The sequence below is a fragment of the Panulirus ornatus genome, chromosome 53 (genome assembly GCF_036320965.1).
Source record: "Panulirus ornatus isolate Po-2019 chromosome 53, ASM3632096v1, whole genome shotgun sequence".
Classification (NCBI taxonomy): domain Eukaryota; kingdom Metazoa; phylum Arthropoda; class Malacostraca; order Decapoda; family Palinuridae; genus Panulirus; species Panulirus ornatus.
In genome coordinates, this window is record NC_092276.1 from 2,293,317 (window position 1) to 2,318,089 (window position 24,773).

General features: G+C 47.4%; 2 protein-coding genes across 5 annotated transcripts in view; one reads left to right on the top strand and one right to left on the bottom strand.

Annotated features, from left to right (window-relative positions):
* LOC139765160 (long-chain-fatty-acid--CoA ligase 1) overlaps positions 1-24,773 on the bottom strand; it is a 102,769-nt gene that overhangs the window by 52,563 nt on the left and 25,433 nt on the right. For 3 of the 4 annotated variants that reach the window (XM_071692401.1, XM_071692400.1, XM_071692402.1), the window contains exons 2-3: positions 22,144-22,553; positions 9,393-9,532 (exon numbers count right to left, since the gene is read on the bottom strand). In XM_071692401.1, the coding sequence (XP_071548502.1) occupies positions 9,393-9,532; positions 22,144-22,480 (477 nt within the window). In that variant the 5' untranslated portion in view covers positions 22,481-22,553. The remainder of the gene's footprint in view (positions 1-9,392; positions 9,533-22,143; positions 22,554-24,773) is intronic. The other variant, XM_071692403.1, reaches the window with a different exon arrangement.
* Positions 1-24,773, top strand: part of Shrm (shroom) — a 100,036-nt gene that overhangs the window by 38,930 nt on the left and 36,333 nt on the right. The gene's annotated exons all lie outside the window — the stretch shown is intronic.

Genomic DNA, 24,773 nt, shown 5'->3' on the forward strand with positions numbered 1-24,773 from the left:
GTAGTGAATGAGGAGATAATGTGTAGTAAACAGCATTGATCCGAGGGGTCATATTCTCTTTGCCTCGCTTGAGACCTCAGGGATTTGCAGAGTTCAGCACAGGAGGCCGTGTGGTATGTGTTCAGCACAGGCGGCCGTGTGGTATGTGTTCAGCACAGGAGGCCGTGTGGTATGTGTTCAGCACAGGAGGCCGTGTGGTATGTGTTCAGCACAGGAGGCCGTGTGGTATGTGTTCAGCACAGGAGGCCGTGTGGTATGTGTTCAGCACAGGAGGGCGGGTGGTATGTGTTCAGCACAGGAGGCCGTGTGGTATGTGTTCAGCACAGGAGGCCGTGTGGTATGTGTTCAGCACAGGAGGCCGTGTGGTATGTGTTCAGCACAGGAGGCCGTGTGGTATATGTTCAGCCCAGGAGGCCGTGTGGTATGTGTTCAGTACAGGAGGCCGGGCGTGTGGTATGTGTTCAGCACAGGAGGCCGTGTGGTATGTGTTCAGCACAGGAGGCCAGGCGTGTGGTATGTGTGGTGGCATTCGAAAGCCGCCCCGTCTGCACCACAGTAGGGTAGTCTCATCTCAGTGCCCGCTGGTTGCTCCAGAACCTGCGAACATTCTTCAGCCCTCGGAACATTTCAAAACCGAACAACAAAAAAACAAAAATCTATACATCCTAACTTAACCTATCAAACCTAAAAAAAAAAGGAAATCTAAACGCTTACTTCTTGAACGATAGTAATTAAACGTCGAATGCTATAGTCATATTCTCTACGATATAAGCTCCTCCGACGAGATGGTACGAAACGAATATCCATTTTTACAGTCCTGCTCCTCGACTCCTGGCATCGGTCACTTGGATCCCCCAGCACCTGGTACCGACAGCCTTCAGGTCAGTCAGTGTACAGGTTCATTCCTTCAGAACCCAACAAGAAAATAACAAAAGGCCGCACAGCAAAATATCGGCTCAAAAACTTAATTCGGATATTATGTTGGTCAAATACAGCTTTCCATAATAAGGTGACATACCACACATACTTTAAACATACGTTTAGTTAGAATAAACTCTATTATACAGGACGGTAAAGAGGCTGAGGGACGTACAAGTTAATGATTACTATCATAAACTGATTACTCGTAAATGACTTAAGATACGACTGTGCATAGTTATCACCGGGAGATATTATATCTTGTACACAGAGAATATACAGCAAGACATGAGTACCACAGGCGCCCAGCTACCTCAATCTCTCAGTTTGTATCAACCCACAGATAAGCTGAGTTCACCCAAACAGTACTTGACTCGTCTTCTTCACTCTTAGGGTTCGATATTTAAACCAGGACCCCCCTGACGAGCTCTTGAACGCTCGCCAGAGCTTCTGAGCGTCATCAGCCGCCGGAGCTACAGACGGAGGAACGCCTCTCCTGCGTGAGTGATGGGAGTTGAGGGCGGCGGTAACAAGAGAACCCGCCTCCACCCATGGCCTAGCCTTCGGCCCCGGGCCTCACCTGCGGCGCCTTGCCAACACACTGTCACCGTTGAACCTTCCCCCCTTCCTTCGTCTATAATAAGTCCCGGTGCACCAATATGCGTCATGGGAATAATAAACAACAAGCGTATGTGACATATGACTTGTGTTAATAAACTTCTCGCCCGTGCAAGCAGTCTGCATACGGCCGGCTTGGCATGCGACACCTGTGTAGCACCTCACCTCACCATCGACGAGGGGGAATGAATGCCCCGACGCCTTAGGTCTCTCCGTGTCGAACTGCGACCCCACACCTCCACCTCCTCCTCCTGGAGTGGGTGTCCTATGCACCTGAGTAGCCCTGTGGACGACAGATCCCGGTGGCGGGAGGGAATACCCCTAGCGAGGAAGTTACCCACTCCATTTGGCCCCCCATCTCCTGGCACTCTCCTGGCACCGGGGTGTCCCCTCTCTGCCACCTCAGTACGACAACCATCCCCATCCTCTCCATCCCCGTTCACGTGCGGTAGGTGTTTCCTCCTCAGTTCTCTCCGCCCATGGTGTGAGCAGCCTGGAAGCACCCGAGTGAGGAAGTCTGGAAGCTTCACTAAACGTTAGGGAGGCTTCTTGCGTCGGCCCCACCTTGCTGCCTGATTTGGGGAGAGATAATTTGGGAAAAAGAGACAAGTTAGCTCTGGGCATCTGAGGAGGTTGAGGAAAATATGTGAGGGCTGTCAGGTGGAAGGTGTGTGAGATGAGTGTGTCAAGTGGCAGGTGTGTCATACGGTTTAAGAAGGAGGTGTGTCGGATGGTCGAGGGAATTCCTATGTCAGACGGTCGGAGGAAGGAGGAGGTGTAGCTACGAGGAAAGGAAAGGGAACCAAGACAAAAAAAAAAGAAGGAAGAGATGCAAAAGAGGACTCATGAATATGTCAGGGTTAAGGAGGGTAAAAGATCATGGAATAATCGTGCCAGGTTACCTCTTCTTCACCAAGAACAACAAAACTCTCCAAGCAGCCGCTTCATCGACGATAGGCTGGGGTCTACGAACCTCCACTTCCAGAGAAGCCAAACCCCACATGTGATGAACACTGTCGTGTATTCAACATCACCTTCTGAGAGGGACAAGTCTGCAGCTCTGGAAAATGCGTGAAGAACATTCATATCCCCCCACCTAATGTTGTAACGACAACAGCCCTTTGTCGGAACTCAAAGCTCCCGAGATCGACCGAGAGAACTCGAAAGACTTCTGCGTCCTCCCGAGCGCAGGTGAGATACACACTACCACACGGCGAAAGCCTCTTGTCTGCAGAGTACACGCGAAAAATCATTCCACCCTGGAGCGTTCGGCACGGGAGCCTTCGCAAAACAAAAACCAACGCCGGTGAAATGAAGTGTCCTAAGCACGTTACAGATTAGCTGTGTAAACATCCGGGACCCGGCCCGAGTTATTCAGCGTGTTGCCAGCAAATATCTGAAACACTGTCGACCAGCCAGGTGAGAGATTAGGGACTTAATATATAGATATCTTCGGGATATGTCTTAACAGCCTGGGTGCGCGCACTGGCATCGTGAGACGCGACCTGAAATAGCTCCTATGATCAAAGCAGCTCCAGCAGTAGCAGTGTGATCACAGGCAGAGCTTAAGGGCGTTGGAGATGAGCTGCTGAGCACCTGGTCTGGCCTGCTTCGTCTGGTTCAGCCTCACGTGGTCCAGCTTCACCTGGTCCAGGCAGCACCAACTGGTCCACCTAGCATCAACTGGTGAACCAGAACCTCACCTGGTCCAGCCAGCACCAACTGGTCCACCCAGCATCACCTGGTGAACCAGGACTTGGTCCAAACATCGCCTGACGATCCTCTCCCTCGCACTCAAAAGTATATTTTGAAAAACTGAGTACAGAAATCCTCCTCTAAGTTCCACACTCACCTGTAGCACTCCGTCACCCGCCTCGCTTTCCTAATTATGTAGTCACTTACAATTATGTTTATCCTGGGAGAAAAAAAAAAAGGTTTTAGAGATATTTTGTACTTACCGATATATCTCGTTTTAATTACCAGTTTATGTGACGTGTTTGACAGCTCGTAAATGGAAGTTCATAAGAGAATATGATGTAATACTGATGGTGGCTTTAAATACACGTGTGTGTGTGGGTACACAGGACTGGCTTAAGGCATGCATGTCTGTGAGTGCACAGGAAAAGGCTTAAGTTCAAGAGATGGAGTCTAATGAGGGTAAAATACCCTCTCCACACAGCGTAAATGAGTAATTACGAAATGGTAATTAACGCATGCAGTGTCACGGGTGTACATCAGCAAGGACAGAATAAGAGACGGTATGCTCTTTGTAAGAACACCAGCATGACCCAGGTCCCCAGCCCACTCAAGGGAACCAATGTGCCCACTCGAGGGAACCAATGTGCCCACTCAAGGGAACCAATGTGCCCACTCGAGGGAGCTAATGTGCCCACTCAAGGGAACCAGTGTGCCCTCTCAAGAGAACCAGTGTGCCCACTCAAGGGAACCAATGTGCCCACTCGAGGGAGCTAATGTGCCCACTCAAAGGTAACCAGTGTGCCCTCTCAAGAGAACCAATGTACCCACTCAAGGGAACCAATGTGCCCACTCAAGGGTCACCTGGCATTCATACCCAGATAATGATCTAAGAGATGATGATCTAAGGCTTCAAATACTCTTTGTCAAACTCAAAAGAGAATCGAATCGGAGACGACCTGACCAAACGACACCAAACTCATGAATACCAGATTCTTCCGAGTGACTTAGGTTCAAAGACGCTAATATATATATATATATATATATATATATATATATATATATATATATATATATATATATATATATATATATATATATATACCCCGCAGGTATTCCTCACCTCGCTGGACGTAACACCAAATCCTGTCCAGGCTCCCTGCATTTCGTGTTCGCCATTTTCCCAGCTTCTACAACCAATCATGTTTCATATATATATATATATATATATATATATATATATATATATATATATATATATACACATTCAAAGTTGAACAGAAATAAAGAAATCTGCTTTTATGTTTATGTAGGGTGTGGGCTGCCCGAGCCAGATCACTGAAGCTAATAATTTCACCCAAGTATTTTCTTGAGTAAACTGAAAGCAACGTTCTTCATCCCGAGCAGCATGCATGTCGGCTTGAATCATCCAGTCACCTCAAAGTTAATGTTGCCGTTGGAATCGGTAAATTATTTTGATTTGCGTCCGGGCTATCATCTCCTCGGTGGTGCTGCCAGACGTGTGATGATGATCCCGTATACTAGCGCGCCCTCTGGCCCCAACGGATCCCCCCTTCTATTTGTCGTATAGCCCTAGAAATAGTCTGGTGTGTGTGTTTGTGTGTGTAGCAGGCATACCCCAAAGGCGACCTGGCACCCATTCTCCCCGGATGACTGCGCCTCCTTCACCCTCCCACCTAGTTTGTCACTGACGAACCAATTGATGGTTCCCCATCACTTGACTGAATTCCATCAAAAGCCAAGTTGTTTTACGTTGCAAATTTTGCATTGAGATCCCGCTCATCCATCTCGGGTCTACGGTGCTCTTGGACCAGATTCGACAAGAAACGCGACAGTTTATACTCTTCTGTTAGAAATGTCCAGGAAAGTCGGGACCCCAAACTTCACCCAGCTCGAAATGTACCAGTCAGACAACGAGCTAACAGAAGCTTCCCATTACACGCCGTCTCCGTTGTGTCCCATCCCCCCTATGAAGTGCACAGGCCTGCTGCTTCCCTTAGATTCTCTGTGAAAAACAACCATATGAGGATTGGCCGTTATGATACCTTCCTTCTTTCCCCGAAGAGTGACTCTTTTAGAATTCTCCCGCTTCTTTCGTCTTTCCCTCTTCCTCCCTCATTTAAGACAGGTCTGCAACCACGTAAAAAGCTGTTCTTAACTTCCCTTTTCTCTTAACATGTTTTCCTCTCAACCCGAGATGGCCCTGATTGAAGCTTGTTTCTGGACGTCCCATGTCGACTGCTATAATAGAAAATAAAATGCAGTAAAAGTAAAGACTTTATTCCAACAACAGCCATGAGACACAGTTCAACAGCACACATACACACACACACACACACACACACACACACACACACACACACACACACACACACACTTCCCCCATCCACACACCCTATTTGAGGCACCACACATACATCCCCAGCAACGCACTTCACCAAAGACACCGCCCACAGAGAATGAGTACACAGAAAGCTCTGTAAATACCCCACAAAGAGTACCTACTCTAACTCAAAGCCAGCCCATATGGGTAGCTCCAAGCCACCCCACAGGCGACATTAACCCACCACCCAACAGGTGGTGCCGAGCCAGCATAGAGCCAACCAAAGCTTCCCCAGAGCTAAGAAAGCTACCATATAGAGAGCTAAGCATGTGTATCACAATGCTAAGCCAGTCATTGGTAGATATATGTATATATATATAGATAATGACTTGTCATGTTCCCTGCCCACCCGAGCATCACCATCGCACAAGTGTCTCTATCACCAGCCGTGTGTGTGTGTGTGTGTGTGTGTGTGTGTGTGTGTGTGTGTGTGTATCATTTTCACTCTCAAAACGCCAGGAAAATGGTGACCTGTTATTGCCACTATCACCGTGCCAGGAAAGTGAGGACATACCACTGTCGTCACTATCACCATGTTACGAAAGTGAGGACCTACCTACTGTGGTTAGTGCCACCGTGTGAGAAAAGTGAGGACCGATCATCGTCAAGGAAAGGGTGAGGATGGGACCGAAGGAGGCCCATCACCAGGAGCTCCTGCTCGTCCCCATCACCAGATCCTGAAGCACCACCTCTCATCGTCCCCATCACGGACGGGGGTAATAGGAAGAGAATCGTCTTCACTATCGTCGACCAAGGGAGAGTTAAGCTACCATACCGGTGACAGGGCTGGGTATGTGGCTGACGGGAATGGGTATTTGGCTGGCGAGGGAGGATATGTGACTGGCAGAGCCACGTATATGGCTGACGGGGGCGATTATGGGGCTGGCGGAGCCCGGATATGTGGCTGACGGGGTCGGGTATGTGGTTGGCAGGGCTGGGCATGTGGCTGACGTGGTCGGGTATGTGGCTGGCACTGATAGAATCGGGTCATTGGCCACATTGCTTCTGGCTCCTGAAGAGGAGGGCCATATTACCCTCCCCCAGGGTTGGGTGAGTAAACACACTTCTCGAACCAGGACCTGGGGAGCTGGGGGTCCTGGGTGTGGGGAGACAGTGGGAGTAAACCCACACTCACCGGACCAGATCGTGGGGAGAGGGATCCTTGAGGATGAGACTGGGGAAGACTAACCTCCCCAGGGTGAACAAATGGACACTGGTTTAACCAGGACCTGGGGAGCTATACTCGGATAATCCCTCGCTTCGCCTTCACCAGTGTCCCCTCCACATGGCATATTGATAACCCAAAAAATTCACCGTTATCTCTATACCCAATTCTCCATTACGCAGACAAAACCAAAATAGCATCAAGTCGAAGAAAAAAAAAACGCAAAAACAGCAATTTAAAAGCAGCCACTTTCGGTATTAAGTATAAAGAAATACTTACAAAAAAAAAAAAAACGCCGCGAACTGAGTTCGGCAGTAGGTCAGGCTTGGGTGTTTACACTTTGTATATTTGGCAACCAACTTCGTCTGATTTCTAATGCCAGGGGAGGTGCTAAGTGGGGAGGGGGGGGGGGGAGTGGTTGTGTACAGTGCCAAGTCGGTGGGGGTTGTACAGTGCCGAACTGGAGAAGGGGGGGGGGTGGATTGTACTGTGTGAGGCTTGAGGAGGGGGGAAGTGTACAGTGTCAAAGTGGAGAGAGAGAGAGAGAGAGAGAGAGAGAGAGAGAGAGAGAGAGAGACGAAATAGTGCTTGACCAACCCACTTTTCCATTGTGCATGAGACATCCTCCACAGAGAGGATTCGAACCCCTCCCCTTTTGTGTGGCAGGCTGGAATGCAAACCACTGTGCTACCAGTGAGAATAACGGAGAAGTGGCAATTCGATTAGAAGTAATCGAATATCCTGCTACCTATGTGTAGATATAGGACGAAGGAAATTCGATTATTCATAATCGAATAGCTATTTTTTATCGCGAGCAGAGGATCGAATCCTCTCAGCAGAGGACATTATTATTTATTTATTTATTTTGCGTTGTCACTGTCTCCCGCGTTAGCGAGGTAGCGCAAGGAAACAGACGAAAGAATGGCCCAACCCACCCACATACACATGTATATACATACACGTCCACACACGCAAATATACATACCTATACATCTCAATGTACACATATATATACACACACACATATACATATATATACACATGTACATAGGACATTATATATATATATATATGGGAGCAATTCTTTCGACGGTAGAACAAATCTCCGGTTTTCACTGAGTCCCTTCCTCCCAAGTTTCAAAAAGTAACACTGACAGATGAAATACATTTGGGATCTACATTGTTAAGAGTTTCGAAAAAAAATTTCCATTAAGCCGCGACAATCTAATTACCCACTGCTATAGTTAGCCTTTGTCAACAGTTTCCCCATTGATCAGCATATAATTTGTCGGTAATAAAATGTCACGGCAGGTCAGCCACACCAAGTGAAGGTCAGCAAAACCAGGGGTAGGTCAGGTTTAAGAGGCACACAGTATGATTATAAAAAGGTGTTTACTGGCGAGATCAGGAAACAGGAACTTTATGAAAACACTGAATGTCTGGATCTGTTTCGGCTCCAAAAAAGGGGCATTATGGGATAATAGTTTTCACTAAGAATTAATCAAAATAGTGTTTTGAAGGCATGCCTATCGGAAATTCTTGTTCTCGTGAGTAAAACTCGAGGAGAAAACGCCCGAAGTCAAATCTTACCAGATTTTACAGACTTCATAACTAGGCTCGACCGCTCTGTCTCAATTGTGTGGAGAATACACACGGGTTTAGGAAATATATTTGGTAATTGCATATATGCCTTGACGTGAAACGGAAGGATTTAGTTGAGTTATCCAGTCAAAGTTCCTTTTTCTCTGAAGACGTCTTAGAAGAAAATGAGATTTCTCGGGATAACTAAAGAAAAAAATCGCTACATAATAGATTGGTATAATTAATATATTCATCAGCTGTAGTTTTCTCACCTGCAGCAGGGTAATTGCCATCAAGCAAGAGCAGACAATGAACATTTTTTTTAGCGATTCTGATAAAACCATTCACCACCCTATTTTTTTTTTCAGTGCAAGGGTTTCGGTATTCAATAACTGGAGTCCAGTATTCTCCTAATGTTAAATTGTTTCTCGACGATACAATGCTTACCTTATGGCACGATATTCGCCACATGGAAAAATGCTTCCATTATGGCTCAAATCAGCCCCGATGGTACATAATCCAGTGATGGTACAATACTCTCCTTATGGTACAATATTCCCCTGATGGCACATTATTCCCCTGAAGGTACAATACTCCTCTGATGGTACAATATTCCCCTGATGGTACAATATTTACCTAATGGTACAATATTCCCCTGATGGTACAATATTTACCTAATGGTACAATATTCCCCTGATGGTACAATATTTCCCTGATGGTACAATATTCCCCTGATGGAGCGATATTTCCCTGATGGCAAAGTATTCCCCTGAAGGCACAATATTCCCCCGATGGTACAGTATTACCCTGATGGTACAGTATTTCCCTGATGGTACAATATTCCCCTGATGGTACAATATTTCCCTGATGGCAGACTATTCCCCTGAAGGCACAATATTCCCCTGATGGTACAATATTCCCTCGATAGTACAATATTCCCCTGATAGCACAATATTCCCCCTGATGGCACAGCATTCCTTCCCTTTGTGGTGATGGCAGAAGGGGACTTACCTCGACCAGTGTGTGACTCTGCTCGTCCAGGTCCACCATGGGCGGGACGGAGGCCGGGCGGGTGAGGTAGTAGGTGGCTGCCACCACTGCCGCCGCCGCCACCACACCGCCCATCACCGGGGCGTACTCCTCCAACATGCCTGCGGGGGAAGATGCCAACAGCTAAGATAAACCACCATCGTCAACTCCACCAGCTGAAATAAATTCTAGGTGAATGTCTTCTGCTGATATCCTAAGACCGTGCGTACATGCGAGTTTATTACTGACGTCCATTACTTCGTAAAGTAGTTAAGTTCGCCATTTCCTTCTTCCTTTTTCTTTAACCAAGTCTTTACAGAAAATGGGACTAGGGGTAACAAGGTAAATAATGACCTGAGTTTAATCTCGTCCGGTTTTCTGTTAATATTTAATTTGTTGAACGATGTAGATTAATATTCCAGGAAATTTTGCTTTATTAATGTATATATATATATATATATATATATATATATATATATATATATATATATATATATATATATATATATATATATATATATGCCTGTGACATCCGTGATCTCATCAACATTCGAAGTTCTAGTCATACAAATCTTAAATTCATTTGAGAAAATGAAATGCACCATTCGCATTAATCATTCCTGAGCCATGGGGATATTTGAATTAAGAATACACTTAGAACTGTATTAAATCCTGCAGGAAAATGACATCAGTTCATATCGTTTATGTCTTGAATCATTTAGACCAAACAGTTTTTTTAAAACTAAAAAAGTTTACGATTTTCTAAATATCAAATATATTCCATCACTGTGGACAGGCTTCAGCTGTTTCCATTCAGTCTCAGTAAATACCAGAAATGGCATGAAAACTGGGTTACTTGGGCGTTGGATAGGATTGAATTAATAATTCAGTGGGATTAAATAAATGTAAACAGGATTAGTCAAATGTTAATAAGATTAATTAAATGTTTTAAATGGGCTTTTTATAAGTAAAAGCTTTAGGAAAATGTCACTGCTCAGTCCTTGTGAGCATTTGTGACCAAAAATACTTGTACTTACCTGGGTTTAGCGTCTCGTACAGTTAATCAAGACTGCACCAGCATTGTACTGTTGTGTGTGGGTTTGTGTATGATCACAGTGGCGTTCAAAGGGGGGTCACAGAGAGGGACCCGGTGCACAAGAAATGTTTACTGTCGCAGACGGTGTTTAAAATCTGGCTTCAAGAGCTCAAGGTGAGGCATTGCATGGTTGATTTGCCACCTCCTCGATGAGGTTGTTGAATGGCTCCTTTGTTTAGTGAATGGCCAGGAAGCCACTTTTAACCACATATCTGTTTCCGGGGTTAAAGGTGCGTGTACGTGACAATTCAGTGAATGACTTACACTTACAAATGTTAATTGGTAGAGTAATCAGTTGGATATGGTTTGAGCAATAGATAGATATACAGATAGATAGATAAATAGACAGACAGACAGATAGCTAGATAGTTTCGTGTAGAGTTTTAAACGTCGTGAGGGAAGAGCAGTGCCAAAGGAGTTTTCGTCCTCATGTCTAGGTGTCAAGGAGTGAACTCAGGCCAGCTGACGGAGGTCCAGAGAGATCATTGACACACACACACATGGATGGCAGTCGCCATTAAGCCCCGTTAGAAGCTTGACAGTGATTTGAAACCCGTCTTGTTTTGAATAAATTCCAGTGGGTAAACTTAGCCTTTCATGGATTGACCTCATGGCCTAGCTGTCGTCTAACAGAGAGAGAGAGAGAGAGAGAGAGAGAGAGAGAGAGAGAGAGAGAGAGAGAGAGAGAGCAGGGGGTTCTGAGTGTCTGTACCCACCACCTCCAGGTGTCTGGTTTCTTTGCCCACCTGCGGGTGTGCAGGTGAGCACTGAGCGGGTCTGTCGCCAGTGGAGGGAGGGAGGGAAGGGGGGTGGACATTGTGCCCTTTACACTGACAGAACATGGGAGCTCATAGGAAGGACAGATGACAGGAGACCTGACGGTCCGTGACGAGGTCGTACATGGGAGTATATAAGGACAGATACAGGGGTGTTCCCTGCTTCATACAGGGGTCCATGAGATAGTAGCGCATAGGATAGATACAGGGGTGTACCCTGCTTCATACAGGGGTGTACCCTGCTTCATACAGGGGTCCATGAGAGACAGTAGCGCATAGGACAGATACAAGGGTGTATCCTGATTCATACAGGGGTCCATGAGACAGTGGCGCATAGGACAGATACAGGGGTGTACCCTGCTTCATACAGGGGTCCATGGGGAGACTGTGGCGCTGTGGACGGTCGGACATTGGTACCCCGAGGTTCTAGGAACAGATGACGAACGCAGATCTTCCCCTTACTGGCCATGGTGAAGGAAGTATTTGCTAATTGTGCTGACGGTCACCTCTTCGTCAGCGCTGCGTGGTATTCCGAGAACTTGTTGCCCTCCATATACGTTTGTCCGGCTTGGTGATCCAGCCTAGCTAACCAACCTCATTGATAAAGAGAATAAGAGGAATTGACAGCTTGGGGAGGGCCACACTAAAAGTATGTTGAGAAAATACATACAATAAGGATGTAAGGGTTGTTAGACGCTAGGGCCACACTAAAAGTATGTTGAGAAAATACATACAGTAAGGATGTAAGGGTTGTTAGACAGTTGGGAGAGGGTGTCGAATTGATAGTCCATATTATATGTTCACAGTGGTTAGAACATGGGTGTTTGTTCTTGTAGCCCTCAGAACCGTCTTAGTTTGCGTAACAATCTTTCCCTTTTTTTTCTTTTTTAGCGCGGGGAGGGAGTTCTGCGATCGTGTGCGTAATTGTCCTCCCGAGTTATTTAATCTAATAACTTGGTCTTTTACGGTTAATATGTCCTCGATAAGTTCAGGAAATGGTATAGTGTGTTCCCTTAAGTTATCAGTCATGTTTCTGATATGTTCCACTTGTTTCTTCCAGCTTTATGTATCTTGCACCACAGCCGATCTCTGTGTCTCCTGTATCTTGTCTGTGTGTTCCCTTACACACACACACACACACACACACACACACACACACACACACACACACACACACACACTTACACACACACACACACACACACACACATCACCATCAACAAAGATAGATATGAGCAGACAAGACAGGATATCGAGGTCACTGCTAGCAGTGCCATGTTTCCGGCTTGCGTTCGACATCAAGTATTATTTGAACTGATAAAAGTTACCATTTCACAACCTCTGTTGGGTGTTCTGAGGCTTCGAACGACCCTGCCAACGAAATAGCGTTGCTGATTCAAGCACGGGTCCAAGCACCCGGGTTCGAACCCTGGTTTGGCCAGGATATGTAGAGCACATGAGATGGTCATCATCAGGGAATTCAGTGATCCGTATCGTCTCAGTTTTTGTGAAAGAATAAAGGTAAAATCCTCAACCAAGCTTGCTGTAATTCTCTCCCAAGAATTCAAGCCAATTCTCAATAAATGCTGACCATTACTGAACAAAACGTAAATAGATATAAAAAAAAGAAAGCGTAGGAAACCTTATGTCGGCCTTCGTGCTGAGCACCTCCCTCTCAAAGACACACACACACACCCGGCTGAAAATATTTGAGATCAGTTGGTATTGCGGAGAGCATGCAACACTGGTGTGACGCCAGCCCTGGACAGAAGCCCCTTGACACCCAGCCCTGACAGAATCCCTGAACATGAAGCCTTGACCAAAGCCCTGGATTCAGGTCCCTCACACAGTCGCTCGATACAAATCTTTGACACCAGCCCTTAGGTCATACGACCGGCCTCGTCGAACAAACGGGAGATTCATCTGGATGCGTACGTTAAACGACCGTCGTCTGTCATCGTAAAGTCCCCGGGTTCCCACTTTCCGTGATTCGTTGATGAGTTGGACGTTTGAGGTCTGTCATTGGCCAGGGGCCGGCCGTCCAGGCTACCAACGTCAAGTTACTGTAGTCAGTCACCGGTGGCAAAAGTGATAATATAAACCACTCGGTGGTTTCGAGGCGGTCTTGTGTATGACGCTAGGTCAGATAGAGTAAGGAAAATACCTGGAGACTCCAGAAATACATGTGTAGAAAAAAAAAAGATTACTGAGAGAGAGAGAGAGAGAGAGAGAGAGAGAGAGAGAGAGAGAGAAGGGGAGGGAGGATACCTGGAAACTCCAGAAATATCTATAGAAAAAGATTACAGAGAGAGAGGGGGGGGAGGGGAAATACCTGGAAATTCCAGAAATATCTGTCCAGAGAGAGAGAGAGAGAGAGAGAGAGAGAGAGAGAGAGAGAGAGAGAGGAGAACTACCTGGAAACTCCAGAAATACCCGTCTCCAAAGCAACGTCTGTCACATCCGCGAATATTGAAAAACAGATCGTGATGGTCGCACCCCAGGATGCTGTTATGGGCCGCTCATGTATGAATTCCGTGCATGACTACATAATCATGCTCAAACCCATCATAGTGTACGTCCTCCGTCCATGACGTTAGTCTAAAACACATGGCAAACAAAACCTGTCTGTGTCTTATATCTCCTCCCCCGCCCTCTCAAGGGTTGTTATTCTCCCCCCCTGAAGTGGGGTGATTCTCTCTCTCCCTCTCCCCCCTTCGCGTGGAGTGGGGAGTTTCTCTCCCTTCCCCAGAAGGTGGTTCTTTTCCCTCCCTCCCTCCCTGAGGTGGTGTGGTTCTGTCCCTTGTAAAGGTCCTCGACTTCGCACGACGCCAGTGGCGGTACGTGGCGAACAAGGGCAGAAGCCATACGGAACCAGGACTGGCTTCTTCGCTCAACACGTCACCCTCCCTCACCACTCCACACGTCACCCTGCCTCACCACTCCACACGTCACCCTCCCTCACCACTCCACACGTCTCGGTACCTCCACTCCACACGTCACCCTCCCTCACCACCCACACGTCTCGGTACCTCACCACTCCACACGTCACCCTCCCTCACCACCCACACGTCTCGGTACCTCACCACTCCACACGTCACCCTCCCTCCCCACTCCACACGTCACACATCTATACATTTGAGTTAATACAAGGACCCCAACATGCACGCATCCTCATGCACTCTCCCACCAACACTTCTTTCAGTGGTCCTCTAGTTCCTCTCTCATGAATGACCCTACTCTCACCTTCAGCCAATTCCTCTCTCTTGGATATTGCCACACTCACCTTGTACCCCGTCACTACCACCTCTCCTCGTCACCCTGCAACCTTCTACTACATACTGTCCAGTCCCTCCTCGGGTCAGGTCATCAGAACAACTGTGGTAAAGTCTGGTGTGTTCCACCAAGGTGCGCAGGTCACCGACCACCATCCCTTTCTCTCATCTCACGTCGTGTCCAGCTCATGCAAACCCATCCAGATTCGTGTCACACATCACTGGTAGCTCCTCTTCCTCCTCCTCCTCCTCCTCCTCGATCCACTTGTATAATCTCCACTTTTGAGCTTATGACCAAAAGATTACGTATCTACAATCCCGTTTTTTTTATTATTATTGTGCATTTTGAACAACTGGTCATGTATGTGACGTATTCTTCCCACGTCTTTCCCCTGCTGTATCGCATCTGTGCACCATAGTGCATCGCTGATGTCGTCATATCCTAGATTCCTCTCCTGTGTTGCCGTCTACCGTTTATCTGGTTCTGTTTCCATCTCACCCGAACTATAAAAAAATCTAATCATTACGATATTCATTATTTATCAATGCCTAACTACTTCTCCCCGCCTTAACGGGGAAGCGTCCGGAACGCGCGTAAACCACTCCATCCCCTCATCTGCACCACACATCACTCAACTCGCTCTCGTGTATCATGCACGGAAACAGGAGCCGGACCCCGTCCTCTGTAGCCAAGCCTTACGGTGTGTGTCTATCCAGGAACAGTTAGTTACCCACGGAAAAACAATAACCGGTATTAGTCTCGGTCAACAACAAGAGGAAAAAGAAGAAAAAAAAAACTTTACAGAGACAACGGCAACTGGTGGTGACCTGTCCAAGGTAACGACGCGAGACACGAGACTGAAATGAAAAAAGTAGACAACGGGATTTTACAGTGAGAGACAAGCCTAGCCAGCTGCCCATGAAGCAAGGAGAGGGAGGGAAATAACGGTGTATAGTCAAGGTGGTGGTTGTAACTGGGAGGAGGCCATATATAGTATGGCTGCAGGAATATATATAATGACCCTACTCCTCTCGAAGAGTGATCGAATTTTGAACTGTCGATAAAGAGAGCGAGGAGGTGGGTATTCACGGAGGCCGGAGAGGGACATCCCCCCCCCTCAAAAAAAAAGAAAGTAATAATAATAATAACCGCGATCTTAAGGCTTCATGGAGACCGTAAGAGAGTACAAAAGGAAAAATAAATAGATAAATATTTGGGGAAATTGTTTTTAACCTCAAGGTTCCACATCAGTCTTGCTTCTAATCGTGATTAACTTCTGATCTTAACGACAGCAGTTACGGAAGTGGGGGGGGGGGGGATAGCAACTTCGTGCGGCTGGCATCGACGGGAGAGCTCAGGTCGTGCGGCTGGCAGCGACGCCATGGTCCCACAGCTCCTACGTCATCACTTTATCAGCAAGTACGCAAAACACTTTATACATAGCAGCCTCGTATTATACACTATTTCGTAATATGATAAGCAAATATTTCCCAACTGTACGTGTTAACTGTTGATTTATACCAGCGACTGCTTGATATAACCGACCATGCGCAGGTATATCCTCTTTACCCTTTCTTCTGTTTGTTTTACGAAGACCTCACAAAGCATTTCTGATAGTCTATGCTTCCTGTCACAACGCCGACGGCTTGTGTTTCCCCGCTATATTGCTAGCAGTCGTAAAATGTCTAGGATGCACTTTCCATTTTCCCACACAAGTGTATTTACATTTTCTAGAACCTCCCGCTTCCCTTTCTCCAATGCACAAAGTCATACAGTTGGTATTTCCATGTCACATACTTCTTTTTTCAAACATTTCTGAACCGTTGGCCAAAGCCTTTTCTCCAACTGGGAGATGGAGGAAGCAAGCCAGAAATATGAGGAGTCATTGTTATGTATGTTTCTTTCCTTACGCCGCTAAGCTTTAGAACTCTTTTGACTTTCTTATTCCTTTCCCTGTGGCCTACAACCTGCTCTTTTCAAAAGGTAGTTTTGTTTTGTTTTTGTTTTTAGTTTTTCCTCAAGAACTCGTACATCATTCTGTTTCTGCCTTATACTTCTCTAGTAAAAGGGCATCGAATGAACGGATGAAAGGAAATGAAGCTGTCTCCCCTGATGATGTGATTATTACACGAAAGTGCACTTGGGAACTTATATGGTTTCATTTTCCTCGTGGACTCACAGGAATATGTGTGTGTGTGTGTGTGTGTGTGTGTGTGTGTGTGTGTGTGTGTGTGTGTGTGTGTGTGTGTGTGTGTGATAGTAAAGGAAAGACTAAGAAATGGGGACTTTCACGGGTATAATTTACCTTAGCCATATCAAATAGATAATCACACACACACACACACACACACACACACACACACACACACACATTAACTGAATGTGTAAGATATTTTTCCTCTGACTTCCCGACAAAAGAAAATATATTCATACTAAATACGGGGAAGCCTCGCACCGTCATCCTTCATCGTACGATACTGAAAGCTTTCCAATGACCGTTACTGCCGCCGCTTCTCAGAGGTCGGATACGACCCCGACACCATCTTGGGGTTGCCGATCTTAAGCCTCCGTCGAGGACAGTCCTCACGCTACAGGATATTGCAATGCCTGCCGTATGACCCAGAGCACTGGTCTTGCCAGTCCTACTGACGGGACCCCCGCCATCACAACCTGACAAATCCTAGGGGTTCCTACTGACCAGTTCCAGGAGTCCTACTGACGAGACCCCTTTCATAACCTACCAATCCCAGGAGTCCTACTGACGAGACCCCCTTTCATAACCTACCAGTCCCAGGAGACCTACTGACGAGACCCCTTTCACAACCTACCAGTCCCAGGAGTCCTACTGACGAGACCCCCTTTCACAACCTACCAGTCCCAGGAGACCTACTGACGAGAACCCCTTTCACAACCTACCAGTCCCAGGAGTCCTACTGACGAGACCCCCTTTCACAACCTACCAGTCCCAGGAGTCTTACTGACGAGACCCCTTTCATAACCTACCAGTCCCAGGAGACCTACTGACGAGATCCCCTTTCACAACCTACCGATCCCACGAGTCCTACTGACGAGACCTCACCACAAAACCCACCTCATGACCGAACTTATTCCCTCATTCTACCCAGGACCATAAACAGTACCATATCCTTCCACATAGCGAAGGGTCGCCGAGCAAAACGAAGGGTAACTATAGAGGAGGCTCGTTAAGTAGCGAAGGGTCACCTAGCAAAGCGAAGGGTAACTATAGATGAGGCTCGTTAATTAGCGAAGGGTCGCCACCTAGCAAAACGAAGGGTAACTATAGATGAGGCTTATTAAGTAGCGAAGGGTCGTCACCTAGCAAAGCGAACACATTGTCGTGAGGATGAAGCCAACTCGGTGAGGTTTCGGATACTCATACACAGCTCCTGAAGTGTCACAGAATCGCCCCCTCCCTCCCTGCCTCCCTCCCTCCCTCCCTGCACCGCACTTTACTGCACAACCTTCTTGGCCAGCTCTCCTCCCTCCCCCCTTACCCCCACCTTGAGCGGAGCTTTATCTGGCACACCACCACATAATTAGCACTATTGCTACGTTCTAACCTTGGCCTCGTGGGTGTAATTATCCCCCCCCCCCCACTACACGACCGTCGGTACCAGAATACAGATGTAGTGCTCCACTACGTCCCCGGGAACAACGACGCGTCGGTGCGACCCATGTACAACACCGCGACGCTTGGCTGTAACGGCCTGGCCTTTGGCGTCGTTCTCTGTGATCGCACAAGCGTCGTCGTTCTCAGTGATCGCATAGGCGGCGTCGTTCTCACAGATCGCATCGGCGGCGTCGTTCTCACCGATCGCACCGGCGCACGTCGTTCTCACCGATCGCACCGGCGCGCGTCGTCCTCAGGGGACCGGATCAACGCTGTCCTCAAGGAGGAGGGGTTGCATCAGGGCATGAGTTCCCGCGCTCACCACTGCCACTCAACCACAGCAGCATCACATGTGTGTTTGTGTGTATATACGGGAGGCTCCTGCCTCGTCACCCCTCCTCACCTTGGTGAAATGCTGATCAGGAAGCCGTTTGCGAAGGAATTACCACTTCATCTCCCAATGACTAACTAGAATATCCAAGTTAAAAGAGTCCGGTCGGATCTCTCCACAATGATTTCAAAACTGAACGTCATGCATTTATCATGCGTTGCACGTCCTCATATACACCTTACCTGCGTGTGTGTGTGATTAGTGCAGCTAAGGAAGACAAAATAATTGGGTTTTTGAGAGACGACTCTAAAAAATTCAGGAGTGTGTAAATGGCATGTGGTCATTTGCTTGAGTTTTGCAGCTGGGCTTACTTACAACACGACCTCGCTCTGACCTTATACCTGCATTTGCAAGAGTCATAGACACACACACACACACACACACACACACACACACACACACACACACACACACACACACACATTCACACTCAACATAGACGCCTGTTCTAGGAAAACGTTCACCTTGAACAGAAAAGATCTCCCGACTACCAGAAAGAAGCACCAGAAATGCCTCTCGCCTTCTCAGAAAGCACAGTGATGTGGTTCCAAACAAGAAAGCTCATCATGCACCATACAACCTTCATATGACGCTTGGAACACCACCTGGCTTATAAGCAAGGGACGTCCTGTTTATAAATAGATCTTGTTACTACGAACAGATCAACCCCCCCCCCACCAGCCGTGGAGACTATTACTGTAGGCTGTTTTCATGGGACCTCCTTGCTATGACTAGAAGACCTCTAACCTGCCACAGAAAATAGACCCCCTACCTGATGAATGTCACTTGGCTTCTCTTCAGAGACCTCCTGGTTACTGAGAGTCCACCTGGCTATTATCGGAAAGCTTCCTAGTTATTAAGAAACCTTCTGGCTATTACCTAGCGAACCTCTTTGTTATCAAGAAACCAGATTATTGTTAACTAGAGACCTCGTTGTTGTTGTCATGCAACCACCTGGCCCCCTTATCTGTGTTATTACACCTCCACCTTCAAGATGATATCATCTCTATAATTAGGTTCTTTCCCTCCGCCACACGAGCCCATACCTGTATAATCAGTCCCTTCCGTACGAGCACCTACCTGTATAATTAGATTCTCTCCTCCAACACAAGACTCCAGGCTAAATTATTAGTCCCTTTCCTCCACCATTCGACCCCCAGGATACGAGTTCAGCGTTTATATTAGCCCCATCCCTCCTCCCGTAAAAGCTCCCCTCCCCCCTCCCAGCATATTTATAATTAGACTGTCCCCCATCCACCCAGAGACACAGTATCTCCCTCTGGCCCAAGCCTAAGACCTTAACAACAAGCCAAAGTGTTGCTGTACATACACACACAGTGGGCCAGTGCGCAACAGACTACACGAAAGACGTCCTCTCTCTCTCTCTCTCTCTCTCTCTCTCTCTCTCTCTCTCTCTCTCTCTCTCTCTCTCTCTCTCTCTCTCTCTCTCTCTCTCTCTCTCTCAACCTTTGCTACTCTCTCTCTTTCTCTCTCACTGAAAGAGCAACACGAGTATAAAGATCTCCCTCTCTCCCTTAACACACGTGCATTAGCAGTCACACACGCCGCCGCATACGTACACAGATATTGCAGTATCCACCGACCTTCAGCTGTTTGACAGTACCAGGAACCCCCCCTTCCTCTACCCTCCCACTGACTTGTCAGTTTTCCTTGACAGATCTCCTCCTGCAAACCTAGAGAGAGAGAGAGAGAGAGAGAGAGAGAGAGAGAGAGAGAGAGAGAGAGAGAGAGAGAGACCCTTGAGACGCCATTACTCCCTCAAAGCATTTCAACTTTTAACCACGACGTAGTCACCAAAGCCAACAACCTCAGGCAGCGGACGACGTGTCTATCGTTCCTGTGTCGCCGACAGGACGTCCTCAGTGAGCGTCGTCAGTCTGCCCGCTTCCGAGGGGACCCGTTCCCCTCCACCACCTTCCGGAGCGACGGCATCCCTCAGGACACACACTTGGGACCCTCGTGTTTTCCTGTTATTCATGAGTGGTCCCCAGATACACGCATCCGCTCGATGGAAACACGTCCATAACTTTGCCATTAAAGTCAACGCAAACAGGTCTGCCAAACACAACATTCCTCAACACTCGCCATAGAATGAGCTTCGGGCAGCCACCTCACCATCACCCAAGCCAAGAAAGCAGTCTTGCTTCCGACCATGTCCCGTCCTCTAATGCCTCACTAGGTCCCCAAACCTCCCTTACAGGTTGTTCAGTCCATCAAGTTTCTCATTGTCGATCAGGACAACGAACTAGGCTGGAAGTAACGCGTCTGTATCATCATCAACTCATCCATCTATCGTCTCCACATTCTTCGTCCATACAGGACGAATGGTCTCCCCACAGCTGGAACTCAAGAGCTCCTTATTCAACTTTCGTTGTTCCCAAGTCTGCCATCACTTTGGGCCTCATTAATGACACAGTTCTGGAAGAAGCTGTCGCACCACTGCCACCACCGTCACCTCCTTCCAACATAGATCCCCCGTCCACAAGTTGCAGCTCGCCACTGTGAACAGCATCGGATTCACATACGCTCGTAACAGACTGGGAAAAGAACAGCCCAGTCTTAACCACTGTGAACATAACAAGTGGACGTTGCCCCTCCACCTTTATATTTGCATGGAGACAGCTGAACACCTTTTTTTTTTTATATATATCCACTGTTCATTTTTGTTTTCTGTATTTTCAGTCTTAAGCTACAGTTAGTTCAAAATACCATTACTTACTGTCATTATAATTATTATTAGTAGTAGCAATAGTAGCGTATATGTTATTGTTATTACTAGCAGCACACACACACACACACACACACACACACACACACACACACACACACACACACACACACAGCATATAAATGGATGATTGGCCGGCCCTGTCTGGAGCAGCACCAGCTGTGCGACCCACGCGCCACAGGCCCCCATCTCTCACACCCCAGCACAGTTATTGTAGTTACGCAAACAACTTCCCCCACACAGAAATGTGGTTCACAACATATTAGTGTTGACCAGCAGCAGGCAAAGCAGCTACCACCACCACTACCAACACTACTAGTACTACCACCACTGCCACCACCACAAAAGCTGTTTTCTCATCCAGAGGCGGACTGAGCAAGTATGGATGTCGGGGCATTGGACTTGAGGGGCCCCGAGCCGTCAGAAGGGCCCGAAAATGAGTCAGACTTCGAGGGCCCAATTTAAACTGTCAGTCTGTCCCCATGGGCCCAGAACTCTAGATGGTCCAAGGGCCCAGCTCTCTGTCATTCTGTCCTTGGGGAACTAGAGCCCTAGTTGGTCCGAGGGCCCAAGTTATTGTCAGTCTGTCCCAGGGCCCTTGAACCCTAGTTGGTCTGAGGGCCCAGGATACCCTCAGTCTGTCCTAGGGCCCTTGAACCCCAGCTGGTTTGAGGGCCCAGGTTACTGTCACTCCGCCCCAGGGCCCTTGAACCCTAGTTGGTCTGAGGGCCCAGGTTACTGTCAGTCCGCCCCTGTCTCCACCACCATTGTTATCAGGTTAGTTGGCGTCCACACACACACACACCCCCGTCCTTACTTTTGGGTTTGAGTGGCTCGGGCGAAGGCACTGGGAGATCCTTGAGGACGTGCCCCGCCTGCTGTAGGACGTCCCCAGCTTCCTGCAGCGTCGCGCTCGCCACCTGCAGCGCCTCCCTCGCTGGCTCGGACGACGCCGCCTCTTTCACGGCCGCGCGCGCCGCGTCTTCCACGCCTGATTGCAAAATATCCTCCGCCCTCTCCACAGCTGCGACTGCAGCATCCTTCACGGTCCCGGCAGCAGCCTGGACGGCTTCCCGAACACCGTGGGCCGTGGCGTCCGGCACCTCGACACTGACCACGGCAGCAGAGAACACGTCATCCTCGACACCACTCATGTTTCCACAGTCCGTCCCCGTTTAGTGTGTCGGCTTACGTATGTCTGTGTCTTTTTTCCTGTATCTTACAACTCTGAAAATTGCAGGCACTAATTACGCACACCTGACAACACATATTATTACAGATATATATTATATATATATATATATATATATATATATATATATATATATATATATATATATATATATATATATATATATATTCACAAAAGAGTAGTAGTAGATTTGATACAACTTCCACTCCCGACGGCGCTCGTCTTCGTTCTCCCACTTCGTTCGGAAGAATGGGAAGAGAAAAAAAATAAAAGCAAAATCAAATATTCTTCGCCAAGAGCAACTCGACTAGAAGGAATCGCAGACAACTAGCAGAGGCATTCAAGCCTACACGCACGCGAGTCGCTTCTCCCCACATGACTCCACAAGCCACGGAATATTCTTCAGTGTAACACGTTTTTTTCACAGTGGGCGCCCATACGCCTACGAAAATTATATATATATATATATATATATATATATATATATATATATATATATATATATATATATATATATATGCCGGGGGGACTAAATAAATAGGTTGATAGAAAGACTTGAAGATGGTTGGACGGGAATGTATAAGGGTGGGGCAGTCAGAGGAGCATCTGGTGCCAGAGTTTCAACAGTTTACAGGCGACCACACAAACCTGGTTGGCCCGTGTACAGGTCCAGATCACACGACCTGATGGCCCGTGTCCTGGTCCAGGTGACACGGTGGCAGGCCCAGAGTTATTATGTCACTGAATTTTCATCACTGAGGAAATTGTCGTATGTTAACTTGTCAGTATTTACTATTTTAAAAACTTTTTTTTCAGATCTTCCAGGATCCGCGCATGGTCAAATGGACCAAAGGAGGGAGGGAGGGTAAGGCGGGTGGATAGTTAGGGGGTCTGTATGATGGATACCCCTCTACCTCCATATCTTCAGGTAAGAGGGAGAGAGATATACATGTACGAGATAACAGGGAGACATAGAGTGCCAGGCCGGTATCGGCTGCCTCTCCAAGTTCACCAGCCTGCCGGGTGAGATAACTTGATGGAGAGAGAGAGAGAGAGAGAGAGAGAGAGAGAGAGAGAGAGAGAGAGAGAGAGAGAGAGAGAGAGAGAGAGAGTGGCGCTACCGGACTCCGCCCGCACTGGGTTACACCGTGGGTGGATAAAAGAAAAAAAAAAGGTCGCTTTAATCCATGCTTGGTTCATCGTCAGTAGATGGGGGTGAAAAAAAGGCGTGTAATCTCGTTGAGGAACGTCTCGCTCTAAGGGAGTTCATCATTTCCCTGCTCCTGGTTGGAGCGCAGCTTCGAAGCTGCAAGAGCCCAATACAGAGGGTCGTTTGTTGAGGGGGGATTATGATATTTAAAACCTAAATTAACCAGCCAATGACGTCTTGCTCTTCCTCTGCTGTCCAGCCAATCGCATCTTCCCATCTTCTCATGGTTCCCATACTTTCCTTTCCCCACCCATTTTCTCTGGTGTTGGTCGTAAAGTCTTTATCAACGAACCTGTGTTTGCGTCCATAAATCTTGCCTCTATCGCAAGGAAGGCGCTGGTATCAACGTGGAAGCGAGTGACAAAAAGTTCAAAGCGTTCTTGGACGACGTAATTAAGGGCGAGCCACAATTGCCTCTGAATTTTAAACTAACAAGAAGGAATCTAGGATGTCATTAACCATAATGTTCTCGGATACATTCTCATGTCTCATTCCTTTTCAAAAAATAGAAAATAAAGTTGTATATCTATCGTGCCTTTTCTCTCATTATTTTTTCTATCTTTCGTGCCTTTTCTCTCATTCTTTTTCTGTCTTTCGTGCCTTTTCTCTCATTCTTTTTTCTGTCTTTCGTGCCTTTTCTCTCATTCTTTTTTCTATCTTTCGTGTCTTTTCTCTCATTTTTTTTCCCTTCCATGTACTGCTAAATGCCAGTGTACTCGAACTGTCCCACTGTTTACCCTCGTCCTGAAATTCATATAGATCCCAAATTACTCATTTATCCCCCCATCCTGTTATGTTTTATTTTGATGGCCTGGGTATACTTTTGGTCTCGATTTCTTCCTTCGTGTGGGATTTTTGCCAGTGCACTGCTCTGTGGGTGGGTGACGTGGTGCGAAGGTTATACACTCTCTCACCCGACATCGGAGGAGACGTGGGTTCGATCCCAATCATGTATGACCGGGGCCTGAAGGGGAAGGGTGGTGGGGTGTGTGCCACTTGGGCACGACGTGGCACAGTGTCAAGTGCCGGGCCTTCCCTCGCCCCT